This window comes from Stomoxys calcitrans, chromosome 2 (assembly GCF_963082655.1).
Source record: "Stomoxys calcitrans chromosome 2, idStoCalc2.1, whole genome shotgun sequence".
NCBI classification, from domain to species: Eukaryota; Metazoa; Arthropoda; class Insecta; order Diptera; family Muscidae; genus Stomoxys; species Stomoxys calcitrans.
Genome location: NC_081553.1, coordinates 2,287,595 through 2,304,593, shown reverse-complemented (window position 1 = coordinate 2,304,593; position 16,999 = coordinate 2,287,595). Strand labels below are relative to the sequence as shown.

The following is a 16,999-nucleotide window of genomic DNA, read 5'->3' as shown; positions in this document are numbered from 1 at the left end:
AAAAAACTTGAAGAATGAAAATCTGAAAATGTTAAAATAGAAATTAAAATTATCTTAGAGTTTCTGCATTTCCAAACTTTCGGCTTAAAGCTCTGATTGAACATATTTTCCGATCTGGACTAATCTATTTCAAAAAGTTTACGCCAGTAGACTTGTTCCTACCGTTAAACCAGCCAGATCGCCCCAAAAAGTTTTGAAGCTTGCAATGTTCCTTAATGGAGTGTTCATGGGCAAATTTGTTTGTAGCTTGCAAATATTCACATTCGCTAATTCAGATAAGTCCTCAAAGAAATATTAACCATAGTATTTAGAACTTTTTGTCATTGCAGGATAGGTACACGTTATTAGCAAAGAAATAAAGTGAATATGATTTTTTCTGCAAGCAAAAAAGTATGCGAATAACATTTAGTCAAAAATTGTGCCCTTGTTTTAAATGCGTGAACTATTTAAAACTGTGAGGGTAAGAGGATTAAAGTCATCCCCATCAACTATGACATCAACTGTTAACTTCATTTTTCTTTATGGTTTTGTGCTTTACATGTAACGATGATTGTCAGAAAAAGAATTTAAATCACTTTTTCGTGGTCCTTATATAATCGCAAACCGTGAATGTAGCAGCTTTTAAAGTTTAACATGCTTGTAGACAAAAACATTACGATAACTTGCAAAATATAACATTTTTGTCATTTAACGATTTTATCTGGTCGCAAAATGTAGGGTATCGTTTCAGTCGGTAGTGCCGACTGCGTTGCTAAAAAAAAAACGTTTTGTTTTAACCAAGTGCTGGAAAATCCAAAACAAATTGAGCAGCTTTATTTGTTTTTCTTTCGAGAGAATTCCTTTAAAGGACCACGATCAAAGGACGATTTGGATACAAACATTTTTGTCAAATCATCATATCCTGGGCCATTGAAAGGCGATTGTAAAGGTTCTGATTGAGAGTTTTTTGTTGCTCGTTGATTAGTCACACATGGGTTTTCATTTCGAAAGTGCGTGTGGATTTTCCAACACTTTAGTCAATTGCTTTGTGTAAATAAACCAGGGTCAATTTTTGTGTTTCATTCTTAATTTGTATGTAACTCTTACTATTTAGATATTTTGTTGTATTTTACTTGTTCTTCTATAGAGGGCGTCGTTTCATTGCATGCCTTTCGCAGCGTGTACTTTATATAATGTCTATGTCCTAAAGCGTTTGCTTTAAAAGAGCTTCAGCTCCTCCTATTGCAACATTGTGGAGTGTTGTCTTTTCATTTGTTGAGTTTTGTTGTTTTCTATGTTCTGTCTAATGAAACATTTTTTTAAGTCTATATTTGCCCATTATTCAGTAAACAAAATATATATATATTTTAGTTTTAAATAATTTTTTTTTTTGGATTTTTGTTTGTTCAGATTTTTTTATAGAAATTTCATATTAAAATGTTTATATAAACCTATATATTCGTATGTTCCATTTGTTTGTATTAAATTTTTATCTGTTTTGTGCTTTTTTTAACTTATTTCTGTTGTATTTTTAGTTCTTTTCTTTTAATATGTTTGGGGTTCTCATTTTACTTTGTTGTTGTTCTGTTGTATTTTTTTTTTATTTTTGATTATTGTTATAGTGATAGGTATACAATAGATTTTCTTATTTTAGTAATTATTTGGATTTGTTATGATTTTCGAAACGTCTATAGAAATGAAATGCATTTATGTCCATAATAAAATAATAAAAAAAAAACAAAAAGTTTATAGGCAAATATTGGAAAGTGCATAAAATCCCATTAAAATTGATAAGTTTTTTGGATACAAAAATTTAAACAACCATAACAGTTATGGGAATATACAATGTTGGCTTTAAAAACAAACTCCAAAGAATAGATGATGAAATGTGTACTAAGTGTATTTTTGGTGCCTCTAAAGGGAAGAGCTGTTAGGCATCTACATTTTGAATATGAAGCTATCTGCTTTGTTTTAGAATTTTCGCTAATATGAGGCTGTATGCCTGATAGCCCAAACAAGAAAATGCAAAGTCGCCCATTTTCACTATTGCATATGCATTTCCAACTATATGATAGATGCAATAGATTTCCAATTTTCCCTTCGGAAAACATCATTTGAACCTAAATTTAATATTGATATTTCCTCCTCATATATTCTTTCTAGTTCTGATATGGTCACATATTCATCTCATTCTACGGCTATACGAAGTGCTTTTCAATCTGCAAAAACCAATGATATTTTACTGGCCTTTAGCGAATTCAATCCTCTGTCTATTACTTGTAATATTTCTTCAGAGTCCAATCATTTTTACCTCATTAATGGATCCGTCAATACATTTATAAGTCTTTGTTCGATGAATTCCCCGTAACTTCTTCTGATCCTCTGACAATTCTAGAGGACTGTTTTCATCCAATAAAGAAAATAATTTAATTTTTCCACAACTGACTATAGTAAACTTAACTTTCTTCTATAGATTGGAATGATATTCTCAAAACAAGCTACTTGACTTGTGTTTTACAAAATTCGTATTCAGCTTAATATGACTGCATTTCGAAAATTGTTCCTTTTAAATTTATACGTCAGCTTAAATGTCCGCCGTGGAATACATGTCCATATTAAAGAAAAAATAAAAAAAATAAATTGTATAAGAAATTTCGATCTTCGAATGATTTCTGCAGTTATTCAGATGCACGATCCGTCTACAATTTAGAAAATAAATCAGCTTATAGAATTATAGAAACTATATGAGAGGGCAATTACGACCTAACCCTAAGTCACTTTGCAGTTTTGTTAATCCCTAACGTCGTTCAAACGGAAGTCCGATATCTCTTAAATTTGGTTCCGCTGTAGCCAATAGTGAGAACGATATCATTAACTTATTTGCAAACCTGGAACTAGGAATGTTTTCGCCAGAAGAATTCGGATATTTATGGGTGTTGAAGAGTGTGTGATCCATAAAGCACGAAGCTTTAAATAAGTCTGCCCGGCTGCAACGTTAGCATGATCGGACCAGCTCAAAAAACTGTTAAAAACCACGTCCAAAACTCTTCGCACTAAATACAATATCAATTTTTTGACCATTAACGTAAATATCCAGTTCTCACATGTTAACATTCTTGTTTTTGTGAACAACCAAATAGTTGGACTTACTTGGATTTAACAACAAACCATTTGCAGTCGCCCAGTCATAAACGCGAAGTAGGTCCGCGTTAAGTTTACTTATGCAGTCGTCTACATTGTCCACAAAGCCGCTTTGAAAAATCAGCACGTCATCAGCATACATCATAATCAGATCGCGTGCTAGTTGACGAGACAAGTGGTTCGCATATAATGAAAAAAGAAGTGGACCTATAATCGAGCCTTGGGGAACCCCCTTAGGTACGGACAAGGGGTTAGATAATATATTTGCTGATCATACAGACTGCTGTCGGTCTTAACCGCGGACAGCCTCGTTCAATGTGGGTGCACTCACAACTTTACAGGTAGCGGATTCAAACCAAAGCAGTCATTACAACAGGGATAATAAGAGTTGTTAAGAGGGATGTCTGAAGTTGTTAATCTCCGGCAAGAATTGTAACTCAAGCGGGAGAAAAAAATCGGAAAAAATAGTGTTTTGCACTCATGTTGCAGTAAATCTTATTTTATTTTTAACATAATCCTTAAAACATGTTAATTTTTGCTCTCTAATATGTTGGTACGAATATGGATGGCAACCTTGATTTATGTGATGGTAATTAGTGTTAATGCTTTTTCTAAAAATGCATATCCGGCCAGAATGCTTTCAATTTGTTGTATGTCATTTCTGTTTTTTTTTTGGGTTTCTTCTTTGGTATTTGTCAATGGTTGCACATACATGTGTCCAAGTGTGTGTGTGTGACGCACTCTTTTTTGATATTCAATATAAATGTAGCAATATCATTAGTATTAAATAATTTATTATTATTATATATTTGTTTATATGTATTGTATATAATTGTATTATAATAATATGCATGTATATGTACGTTTGTTTGTAGTAAGTAGAATTATTGCTTTGATATTAAAAAAAAAATCAATACAAATTGTTTTGTTTTTTTTTTTTTGTATATAAATTTGTTATTAGAAATATTACAATACAAAATGTTTTTTCTTAGTTCTTGTTTTTGTCCTTTACGGTTATTCTGGTAATTAATATTAAATATATCTTTGTTAATTTTTTTGTTTTTCATTTTAATAAAGGTACTTGTCTTCTTTTTTTTTCTGGGAGGGGGGACCTTCCTTTAGTGTCTCTTGGCGGTGTGCCCAAAATTGTTTTGCACGCCTTAAAAATTGTCAATGTCGCTCATTTGAATGTTCCCTATATGTTGAGATGTCCTTTCTTTGTTTTTATTTGGTCTCTGGCACTATCCGAAAATGCTATCTTTCGTTCGTTTGTTTGTTGGTGCCCTCTCCCTTTTGGTTGGATTAGAAGGTAGTGTTTGTTCGCGCAACATTTACTCTAAACACTTTCATATAAAAAGCTGTGTTGTTTTTTTCAAGTTTTTCTTTTGTTTTGTTGTCTATTATAGTAGTTGTTATATTACTATTATGTAAGTTTCTTTTCATTGGTTTCGGTATAAAATAAATAATAAAACTCTAGCAAACAGTTAACATTAATATATGTATGTGTTTGTATGTTGGTTGTATGTATGTAGGTTGTAGTTCTGTGTACGTCTGTCTCTGTTTTTGGAATTTTTGCATTGATATTCAAAAATATTTTCTGTTATTTCTAAAAAACAACACATATGCCGTTCGTTCCCCTTAGCATAGGCTTTGAATGATCCGTAACAAAAATCTACAAAAATACTCAAATTTGAAAATATGTTCGTTCTTTACCAAAATATCACTGTTTTCCTTAGTTACAACAACAGTAGTAGTAGGTTGTAGTAGTATTAGTAAATTTATATGCTGCGAAATCGTATTACAAAGAATGAAAAAATACAATTTGATTGTTTTATTTCCACTTAGGGGAGTGTTTCGCTTACTGCTCCTACTTGTTGCTTTCTCCCCCCTTCCGCCTCCACGCCACACTTTGTTATTTATCCCTTGTAGTAGAGTTGGAAGAAGAGAAGTATCTGCTCTCTATCGGTTTACCGTATTGCCTGACGTTGAAGGATATGTTGGTGTGCTTTTTCATAACTGTGTGCTAGTCTAAGTTTTTTTTTTTTTTTGTATTTTCTTTGTTGTTTTTGTTTGTTTGTCTACTTCGTTAGATTTCGTAGATGTTCGTAGTGGGTGATTTATTCATAAATTTCTATGTTGCGCCGTGGCGAGCTAAAACTGCCGCTGCTAAGCTGAGAATCGGTTTTCTTGAGTATCGATACATGGTGTCCTGTGCCATCTCCAGACCGGCTAGAGCATCCTACAATCGAGTCCTGTTTGTTTAGGAGACCACGTCGCTGATCCGCAAATGATATAACCGAATCCTGTTTGACCAGTTGATGGCGACGAGGCTCTGAAATGAGAAACAATTTGAGATTTGTACTTATTTTTTTTTAAGGTATCCAAATATTTATGTGTTAAGCCTTGTACTGACATCAGTTGCAGCCAAAATGCCTATTAAATTATTGCCAAAAGCGACGGACTCTATTCTTAGCCAGAACATAGACACAAGTCAAAGAACAGGACACAACAAAGACAACAGCATTAGATCAGAGTAGATTGTTGTACATTTCGTGGGCACTTAATTACATTTACAATTAATTGAAGTGAAATTTATACTGACGCACCGGCTTGTCTCTACGATTTTGCTCATAGAAGGCAGCACTACTTCTACGGAAGGTGCTCGCCATAGCAATGAAGTCATTCCTTCATTCATTATAACAACTTGAACATTGATCTGGGATAAATATTCTTGATCGTCTTGCCATTCTGAGTCGATCACGATAGCGTTCGAACGAATAAAGATATCTGCTTGGACCGATATGGCCTGTTTGTAATCCCAAAATATAAACCGATCTCCCGATTTGACTTCTTGAGCCCCTAGAAGTCGCAATTTTTGTCTCATTTGGCTGAAATTTTGCACGGATAGTTTTGTTACAACTTCCAAAGGCAGTGCTTAGTACGGTCCACATCGGTCCATAACCTGATGTAGCTGCCGATTTGACATCCGATCTGCCGAATTGACATCTTAAGCCCCTGAGAGCCGCAATTGTTATCCGATTTAGTTGATATTTTGTACGTAGTGTTTTGTTATAACTTTCAAAATCCGTGGTAAGTTTTATCCAATTCGGTCTGTTACCTAGTATAAGTAGCTCCGATATAATCGGATCTTCCGAGTAGCCTTCTATGGCTCCTAGAAGCTTCAATTTTGCTTGATTATGCAGATTTCTGGTACATGAAGTATATGCATGCCCTTCAACTAAATTAATTTGAGTAAATTTAAGGCAAAATCTATGGTGGTGTGTTCCCAAAATTCGGCCCGGTCGAACTTAGCACATTTCTACTTGTTTATAATGCGTGTTGACAGTTGTTCATACTAAAGATTGAAGTCCGTATTACGCTTAATTGAAGACATATAAAAATACGTTTACACTGGAAGTCTATGTTATCCCATACAAGCGTTCATGCGAGCATACATTAGAGTGTCCAAAAGTAAAAAAAAGTTAAAGTCTCCTTTTGTATCGTATATCCAAGAAATGTTTTCTTATAACTTCCAACAACTGTACCCAATATGGTTCAAATCGGTCAATAACCATATATAGCTGCCGTATAAACCGATCTAGGAACTTGACTTCATGAGCCTCTAGAGGTCGCAATTATTATCCGATTTGGTTTAAATTTTGTACAACGACTTCCTCACAACCTACAACATACGTGTCAATTATGGTCTGAATCGGTCTTTGGCCTGATACAGCTCCCATATAAACCGATCTCCCTATTTAACTTCTTGAGCGCCTAAAGGGCGCAATTTTTATTCGAATTGGCTGACATTTAACACAACTTCTACTATGTTCTCCAACATTTATTATAGCTCCAATATGATAGAAATTCTTTCCTTTTATCATATGTTTGCCTAAAAAGAGATACCGGAAAAAGAACGTGATGCGATCCATGGTGGAGGGTATATAAGATTCGGCCCGGTCAAACTTAGCACGCTTTTACTTGTTGAATATTTTGTAATTCTATTTTTTAGCAAGCTCAAAGGTAGCCTCTGTTCAATAAATAGATTTAAATAAATAAAATTTTGCCCAGTTTCAGCTCGACTTCGATACCGAAGATGTAGTTTTTTACGACTTCGGAAAATATTGAATTAAAAACTATTAATATATGTTTTATGTCCACCCCATAGGATAGAGGTTATACTGATTTTCGACCCTAGAAAGTATATATATTCTAGATCTGCGTGATATTCTAAAACGATTTCGGCCGTCTATCCCTCCGCGTGTGTCCTTCGGTCTATATGGAAGCTATATCTGAATATAATCCGATCGAATCCATATTTGGCAAGTAGAACAGCTCACTCTTTTAAATTTCAGCGAAATCGGACAAAAATATTGAAAAAAAAATGTTTTTCCTAAAAAAGTTCGGACTTGAGTTAGGTTTTTCGACACCGACTCTACCAAAATACTTAGCCCTGCCATCAACCCATCGATACCATGGTTCAATTTTGATGAAATTTAATATATTTGCTATTTAGGGCATTTATAGTGGAGTGTTATTTTTTAAGTTTAAGTTTCCTAAGAACATTTTTCAAATCTTTAAAATCAATCAGCCACTAAGTTTTCTTATATTAGCATGTAGTGAAGAAAATTGGATTTTAGTGCTCATGACATCATACCTGTGAGCCAACTACATCGCCATAACTACATTTAAAACTACATTTTCTCCAAAACGTGACATTAAATGGTACTTTTTTATTTCACTCTTAGAAATTTTCTTATATGTATATTCTCCACCTTTTATTTACTTTTTAATATTTGTACTCATTTCCATGGAACAGTTTCTTTGCAAAGCTCACTCGCCTGTGAAATAGCCCATGGCAACAAATCAACGCCCGCTGTTTTTCTACCTGAGATGATCGCCACCTACGTGCCTCTGTTATTTCACGCCATGTCGCGATTGGGCGCCTGTGCATGGATTTGTTAGTGTCGTAAGCAGTTGTGCATGCGTCTGTTCTTTAGTTTTTACAGCATCACAATGACATGCTGTGACAGCAATCACATATTCATTCAATTCGGCTTGTGCCTTAGGTAATCATTAGCCATGTAAACTTCTCTACTAATTTTAAAATGATTCAAAATTGATGAATAAATCAAATACTATACCTGGTCTTTGATCAACAAACGATATTACAGAATCTTGCTTTACGAACTTCTGCCTTTTGTGCTCCAGCAGTGAGCCAACAACGGGCGAAGGAACACCTCCATTGCTGCTCTCGTTGCCACGAGAGATTGTGTTGCGTCGCGAGTCAACCGATATGGAATCTTGGGTGGCAAATGAATCTTGAAGATTGTGACCAGCACGTTTATTCTCCAAATAGTAGGATACCACAGAGTCCTGCTTTGATAGTGAAACCTTCGAGCCATTACTGTCCTGCTGGCACAACAGACGACGGGAGCCATCGCTGGAAGCGCTCTCCTGTTTTACCAAATACTGTCGCGAACCATGAGAGTCCTGCTTCAAAAGCATCTGCTGCGAGAGATTACTATCCTGCTTGCACATCAAATTATGGCGACGCAAAGAATTATGCTCGTATATGTAGGACACGGCATTGGTCTTTCGCAATCCAGGACTGCTGGGACTTTTACGGGATCCATTCTGATAATGCGATGATTTTCGGCGGCTAGTGCTTGTAGTCGATGAAGCTATGGCCACATTTTCATAGTATCTGTGGGGTGAGAGGGGCGACAAAAGAAATATTAAGTGATTAGTGATGCTGCATGACCCTGTCTGGGTGGGTTTGCGTGCACGCGAATGTGTGCCTCTGCGCTCTCACCTCAGGCGGCCACAGCAGGACCGTGACTTGATGATGGCGGCAAAGCCTCGTCTGTACTTTTTGTTGAAGAACGCATAGAGTATAGGATTGATGCACGAGTTGGAGGAACCCAACCATTGAGCGAATGGCGTAACCTTGTTCAAGATTTCGCTCTCCTCCATGGAAATTTCTCCGCCTATGTGTGGATTGTGATGTGAATGTGTGTGCAATGTATATTTGTGTGTTAGTGTGTGTCACATTTTGTTATGAGTACATTTGTGCGATTGGCATTGAATTAAAAATATACAAACAGAGATGGATGAAGATAGTGAGAGAGAAGAGAGCGGTAGAGATAAACATTAGTTTTGGTAATACACTCGAGAAAAAAAGGAGTAAGTTGAAGGTCAACGGATTGTATGGTCAAGGTTGTTATCCAAACGGAAAGAGAAGAAGAGATGACCTTAGCACTATTGCCGCACAAGAATAAACTTAAATATCATTCACACTAAAACCTAAGAAACGAAAAAAGGAAAGGCAAAAGTCGGACCGACCTAACTATTAAATACCCTGGACCGCTTCTGGGCTACTACTAATTGGATAGTTGTCTTGTTTTTATGGATAAAAATAAAAAAAAAATTTTAATAGATTTTTTTTAATATTCAATGAAAATTAAACATAACTGTTTTCTTTTGTTATTCGATAAATTTGGGTTTTTTTTTGTCTTGTCAGAGGTTTACATTGTCCGTTTAAATTGGGTAAAGGTGTGTTGTTGCTTGTTGTTGAGTGTCGAAAAAAGAATCTGTTATCGATAAACATAATGCAAGATATAACTCATATATAGGACTAAGAACGAGTGTAACTTTTTATCTGCGATTGCCCGAAATTCGGGTAACGTGAAATTCACACTAGCACCTTCCAAGCTTGAATAATATACTCACACTCAGAACTGATTAACTATTTCTACTACTACTGAATATCTGTTACCATCAATTGAAGGTCTGCTTTAGAGAACACTTTTCTAATGAATTTTGTATGGAATAGCCCATAAGTTGCATTTCACCTCGATGACAGAATTTCACTGACACCGTTTTTCGAGTGCAGTCAAAGGTCGACCTGGTGGGAGTTTGTTTGGGTGACCAAATAGCACTGACTGTGCGGTGCTTTGACTGAAGTACTACTGTTCGAGTGGAACAACAACAAGTACACTCTTGTACACACACACACACACACACACACACACAAACTCACACATTTCCACATGTAGTGCATGCAGTTTGAGAGATAGACTCACACAAGGTGACTGGGTGGATTATGGGTGGCTAGGTGTGACATTGGGTTTAAGAGGTATGTATAGCCGAAAGGAATTAATTCATCTCAACCTTCAGAGCCACTCGGAGAAAAGTATGAAAATGCCGCTACCGAGGGGATGCAGCTAGGACGAAGCAACGCATATACTCAGCGTCCTAATGGTCACAGACCAATAACAATAATCGACGGACTGACCGACCATCGAACGAACAGCAAAATGAAGCAAAAAACTCTGAGTCGCGGTATGCATATTCTGGCCAGGTGATTTGGGAGGAGGGCTTACCAAATTTTATACGAGCAAATATAACGTAGAGCGGCAGCCAGGACAACACAAACAATATGACCACGGCCACCAACATTTTGATGACCTTCACTTTGGACTTTTGCTGCATTCGGTCCATTTGGGCATCCTTGGTATCGCCTGGTATGGAGCGCGTTGACACTTTAATCCATATGAGAACATAGCACAAGGTTATCAACACCATGGGCAGTACGTAGCAGGCCAAAAGGTGGGCCAATAAAAAATAGAGATTGCCACTGGTTCCGGGCGGCCAGACCTCCTGGCACAAATACATATCCGGAGCGGCTGGGAAAGCTTCGGCGGCGGGTACTAAGTCGAAGTAGAGGGCCCACGGTATGGTGGTGCCAAATGCAATTATCCAAATGCACAAAATCATGAAGCGAGCACGGCTTTTCGATAACTGTCGCAGAGGCCACCATATGGCAATGAATCTGTAAAGAAAAAAATTTCAAAAAGTATCATTTGGAAAAATCACAATGAGAGTAAGGTTATATGCAGCAAAAATAAATTAAAATCGCTTCCAATCACGAAATTAATTGATTCAATTTGAAACTGATTCAATCACAAAATTGATAATATCAATAAAAAAAATCATTGAATTTTTTGAAATTTTAATTGATCCAACTAAAAAATGATAGAAATTTTTTGAAAATCCAATTAATTTCTATATTTGGTACACAAATGTTTACCTCCTGGACCATGAACTTCAGGTGCGTTGTTTGGGCAAACGTCCGAGGACACCCGTATACAAACAAAAAAAAAAAAAACGCCCCAGCGGGGGTTCTCCAAAAAATGTCAGTTGTAGTGTAGGGGGTGCCCTATAGATTTTTTGTAGTTGTTGTCGTAGCAGTGTGTGGTGCCCTGAGACGGCAGCCTTTTGCCGATGAAGGCAAAGAACCGGCTGCTATGTTATTGGTATAGATTTGTCGAAATGTGGGACGTATGGTTTTTTGAAATCACCTTCCTTCTCTATTTTGGGGAACAATATAGTCTTTCATTGAATTTACTTAAGCACCATATTTGAAAGAATCGATTAGAAAATTATTGAATCAATTAATTTTTTAATTGAAAATTACAATATATTCAGATTCAATTAAAAATTAATTGAATCAATTAATTTTTTAATTGAAAATTACAATATATTCAGAATCAATTAAAAAATTAATTGAATATTTATTTTTTTAATTGAAAATGGCAGAAATTTCAATCATGACTGTAATTGAAAAAAAAACATGTTCAACCAAAATATTATGGAATTAATTAATTTTTTAATTGATAACGAATTTATTTTCAATAAAATTTTGAGTTAAAATTTTTTTTGCGATTTTTTTTCTGTGTAGTTTTATTTTAGTTTTTTCTCTTTGAGGGTTGATATTCGAGTATCACAATGAAAATCAAATTACTACAGACAAATTAATTTCGGTATCGACGCAAACGATACCGAAATTATTTTATTGAGATTTCATCATACCTTGTACATGATAACGGGCTTATTCACAAAACTTTATGAAGCCTTGAAATAGGATTATTTGACAGTTCTATAAAGGAAATACACCAAATAAACCTATTTCAAATCTACATTAAGTTTTGTGAATAAGGCCGTGAATGTTTTTATTATTTACAAAAAAAGTAATAATGCAATTTTTAATGATTCTTACTGTGTGGCGGTCTTAAGAATAAAAGGGGTAAACTTTTTTTTTAACACTAAAACCTTAAAAAGTGAACATAGGCGATGATCAGTAGACTTTTGAAAACGAATCATGTATACATGTACGAGTATGCAGCTTTAGAAAATTCATAAATCATCGTTAATGGGCTCAATGAAAATATTTGCATTTGTGTGTAATCTACTTAAAAACACATACGTTAGGGTGAATTATTTCACTTTAAGTCAATATAAGTTTATCACCAAATTGAGATTGTTTTTAAATATTTTGAAGCCCAGACGTCAATCACACTTTCCCAACTTTTTGAGGTAGGGCTTCCCCCATGCGCAGGACTCTTAATTTGAGTACCTGATGCGTACTTTACTACTACGTAACTTCCATTTGGTTCACATAATATACCCATAGGTTAACATGTCCTCAAGGAGTTTTTAGTGGTGACCCAACTAGATACCTGGCTCAAAATGTGGCTTTTGTACTCCACTGTCCCGATTGGCCCACAAGTTGGCTTGCCGGTTTTTTGGGGGTAGATCTACCACCCAGACACTTGAGCCAAAATTTGGAAATCGGCTTCGTATCCTATTCCCAAAACATGTTATTTGAGTATTATTTTATACGCATAGGCTTACAAGGCGCTCGAGACTTGGCCCGAAATTCGGGTAACAGGTCCGTTTGAGTTGCACACTCTACTTGAAAAAAGTGTTGAATTGAGTGCTGAATTTCATAATATTTTAGAGTTTATTAAGTTAAGGTGATGGCCAATGATAAGATATAAGGAGTCAAATTCAATACAAATGCTTAACGCGACGATGCCAATTTGGCAATAAAGCGGGAGTTCCGCAGTAGAATGCCGGGATTTGGCGTGAAAGCTATTCTAAAAAAGTGGGACCCCTGAAACCTTCCACATACCAGTATTAACCTCCATATATAGAAATAACAACTTTTTAACACATATAAATATTTTTTATTTCTTATTAAACCATTCAGTTAATTAATAAAAAAAAATAAATAATGAATGAAAGAGAACAATTATTTTCATATTTGCATTTGATTTTAAAAATTTTGACTTCAACATTTTATGATAAAATTTATTTTGATAATATCTTTTAATGTATTTATTGTTAACCTTGAGCGATCAACGAAGCACTTGCGTAGTGGAGTGATGGATAGGCGCTTGCTCCCTACTCAATTCCTATGTTCCTTATATTTTTCATATCTTCCTGTCTCCCTTCGGGACGGAGCAGGGGTAGTGCATTTCATCATCATACTTTTTTCACCAAGTCTTTTTCTAAGGTGTGGACCGGACTGGGCCCTGAGTGAACTCACCTTTCGGGATGGGCTACCACTCAACCTAAACCTAAACGTAACCTTAATTTTACGTTAATCTATATTTCATTAACTGAGGAAGTTGTCCTTTCTACAGCTACTGATATTTCTGAAACATAGTCGACAATTTCAAATAAAGAGTCGAGAGGAACGCTCTTCTTATAAAATACTTAATTATTTTGACTCAACGCATATCAATATAATCTTTCGTATAGATCCAGTCCTCAATTTTGTCGTATGTTATATACTTTTTTTAAGAAATTATATTTGTCGAAAAGGTCGAAAAGCGTGAACATTGACGTTAAAAAAGCGGTGCAGATGCATTTTGTGTTTACAGATTTATATTGAGTACGTTGAAACTCAGTAAATGGGTATTGCGAATATGTTGAACATTTTATATAATTTTATGTGTTTATTTGGTTCTTCCTGCACAACAAGAAATTAGAAATAACAAAAAAAGAATGTATCGTTCGACCGTTTCCAAATTTTGAAAAAATATTTGAAGCCTTTTCTTAAATGTAAACTAGCTGCTGATGGTTTGTAAATCAGTTGGTAGGGTATACCAGAGACGAATGGACCCAATAAAGAGTCGCAGTCGGATAGCCTTTTATATATCGGCATTAGAGAACACAAAAACAAATATTAACAATCGAAAATCGTTGTATTGTTTTTCAAAATTCCCCATTAAGATCTTTACACTTTTGCATGCGTTTGAACCAATTGTCGAAGTACTTTTGGCACTCTGATAAAGGTATCTCCAACGCATCAACCGCTCCTTCAGGTGTCGTAGAACGTTGAACTCTAATTTTATTTTTTTTTGTACGGGAATAAAAATAAGTCATTCGGTGCCAAGTCTGGGCTATACGCCAGATGTCTCATCAAATCGATGTTTTGAGTGCTCAAAAATACAGTTGTTTGAGCCGATGTATGATAGCTTGAAACAACCATACAGTCGACTGCTGTTTACTTTCGGGCTCATACGCGTAAATCCATGACGCGTAAATCGTAGACGTGTTTCGAAGCACCGCAATAGTATTTTTGGAGCATTTCTTTCGACCAATCGACACGAGCCTTTTTTGAGCGATTGACAAATTGTGTGGGATCCAACGCGAACAAATTTTTTTGACGGTCAAATGTTGATGCAATATTGAATGTATGCTGGACCCACTAATGCATAAGGTTGTCTCAATCTCACGATAGATCACATGACGATTTTGCAATATCAGTTGGTGCAAAGTACTAATGACTTTTGGAACAACGACTGATTTTGGACGACCTTCACGAAATTCGTCTTGGAGTGAAGTACGACCTTGGGTGAATTTATCATACCATCGATAAACACTGGTCCTTGATGGAGCTTCATGGCCAAAAATTTAATTAAATTCATCGATGCACTGTTGTTGAGTTAATCCACGTCGAAAGTTGTAAAAAATAATAGCACGAAAATGTTCACGATTTAAATTAATTTTTTTGGGAGAGATGAATCTTTTAAGTTACTGTAAGCAACACAAATAGCGCTCGTATGTCAAAACGTTCTGAGTACATATAATCTCAAAAATGTCAAGCTTTACGATAGACCTGTCAGTTGGCAGATTGCAATACATGGGTTCTCCAATCCCGAAATATAAAAGGCAACCCTCGTATCTTATCAAAGCAACATCGGTAAAATCGAATGAAAAATATCATTCGATCCAATCTAATGCACACCGGCATGAATGCCTTGGATGTAACTCAAAATCGATCAATTAAATTCAAGCAAATTTAATTTTTATTTAAATTGCTCACAAGTGTCCAATTCCGAAATATAAAGGGCAACCCTTGCATCTTACCTAAGCAACTTCGGTAAAATCGAATGAAAAATATAATCCGATCCAATCTATTACACACCGGCATGAATGCCTTGGATGTAACTCAAAATCGATCAATTAAATTCAAGCAAATCTAAATTTTATTTAAATTGCCCACATTCTATTCAATGATAAAACGAAATTATTTATGTGTTTGACAAAATTAGGAGACAAGCCCACAAAAACCAGAACTCCGGTCAAGGAGTTTGGCTTGCTGTGTGAACTTGATCTTGTTTCTGGCAATGGCAACGACAACGGCAACAGAAACACTGGCCACTAACAAAAAAAGCCGATAAAAACTGTCCAGACTGGTGGAAGTAGGCCCCTTGTAAGTTTCTGTACGTGCACATTCATTCATGTTCATTCATTTATGTATGTGCAATTATTTGCACATTTATAGACCACAATTCGATATGACGATGTGAACATTGTTCACAATTATGATGTATGCGCGTGCAAATATTTCAACATACTCGTGCTTTCAGCGATTTAATGGAAATGGGAAAAAGAAAAACAATCTCGACTATGTGATTAGATTAGGCACAAGTTCATATTTATATGTAGTATTTATTGTTAAGCGTGTTGGCGTTGTCTTGCAGTTTACCTTAAGCAGACACAATTTAATTGAAAACAACAATTTGAAAATTCAATCATTTGCATTCGCTTCTAGGTACCCCTATTTACTATATAATTAACAAAATATTTTCATAAGCATATAAGGTTTGTGGCTATACCAAATCGAAATGATTTGATTCCAAAGTGATGAAATGAAAAAAAAAACGAATTTCTAAGATAAAATTTGACCCGAAATAGGCTTCAAAAGGATATCATCGATTTTCTTTAATACTATCTGTCAAAATCAGTGTTTAGTGCAACTCTGATTTTGTGTTGCTACTAGTTCGCGCCATTTTTCGTTGTTTGTGTGTGTTATGGTTCTTAACTAGAATACACACACACAACCAAAACTCGTTGACATATAGTGCACTTCGCGAGAAATAATTTTACCCAGCTGTTTACAACATTTGAGGCCAAGTATTTAGTATTGGTTAATAGTTGGGATCTAGAGTGGCTACGAAAAGTCGCTTTTCGACATTTAATTGATATGCAGTATTTACTTAAATGAACTGCATTGTCGGGTTCCCGACATATCGAAAAAATTGATTCTTTGGTATGTTTCCACGTAACCTGCTTTGCCACTATTAAGGTTATGGCTAAAAAAACTTCAAAGTCAAAGCCTTGTTAATAGAGACAATTTTTATTTGGCATGGTTATTAAAGGAACCGCCACCATGGATCGCAAATCCAACATAATTCGAAATGGTTAAAAACTACGAGTAGTTGGCATATGTGGGGCTATGAGAACCATGCCTATGCTGAATAGACCTGCAGAGCAAGCTCATGTATAGTCAAATGACTATTGAGCAATAACAACCAGGGTAGTAAGCTTACAAACTGTAAGACAATTATTGTTAGAGAACGATAAATGCTTACATAAGACCAGGGATTCGGAGCGGAGAGAGCAGCTCTATTTTTGCCGGAGCGGGAGCAAAATTCTTAGAACTCGGAGCGAAGCAGTTTCCATTCTCAAAAACCGTTCCGCTCTGACAAAATAAAATACTTTTAGATTTTAATTTTTTATA

General features: G+C 35.5%; 1 protein-coding gene across 5 annotated transcripts in view; it reads right to left on the bottom strand.

Moving 5' to 3' along the window:
• Positions 1-4,075: 4,075 nt before the first annotated feature.
• LOC106083508 (neuropeptide SIFamide receptor) overlaps positions 4,076-16,999 on the bottom strand; it is a 70,511-nt gene continuing 57,587 nt past the window's right edge. For 4 of the 5 annotated variants that reach the window (XM_013246589.2, XM_013246586.2, XM_013246588.2 and 1 more), the window contains 4 exons: positions 10,506-10,954; positions 8,936-9,110; positions 8,265-8,827; positions 4,076-5,452 (listed from right to left, as the gene is read on the bottom strand). In XM_013246589.2, the coding sequence (XP_013102043.1) occupies positions 5,238-5,452; positions 8,265-8,827; positions 8,936-9,110; positions 10,506-10,954 (1,402 nt within the window). In that variant the 3' untranslated portion in view covers positions 4,076-5,237. Of the gene's footprint in view, positions 5,453-7,927; positions 8,185-8,264; positions 8,828-8,935; positions 9,111-10,505; positions 10,955-16,999 lie in introns of those variants that run through there. The other variant, XM_013246590.2, reaches the window with a different exon arrangement.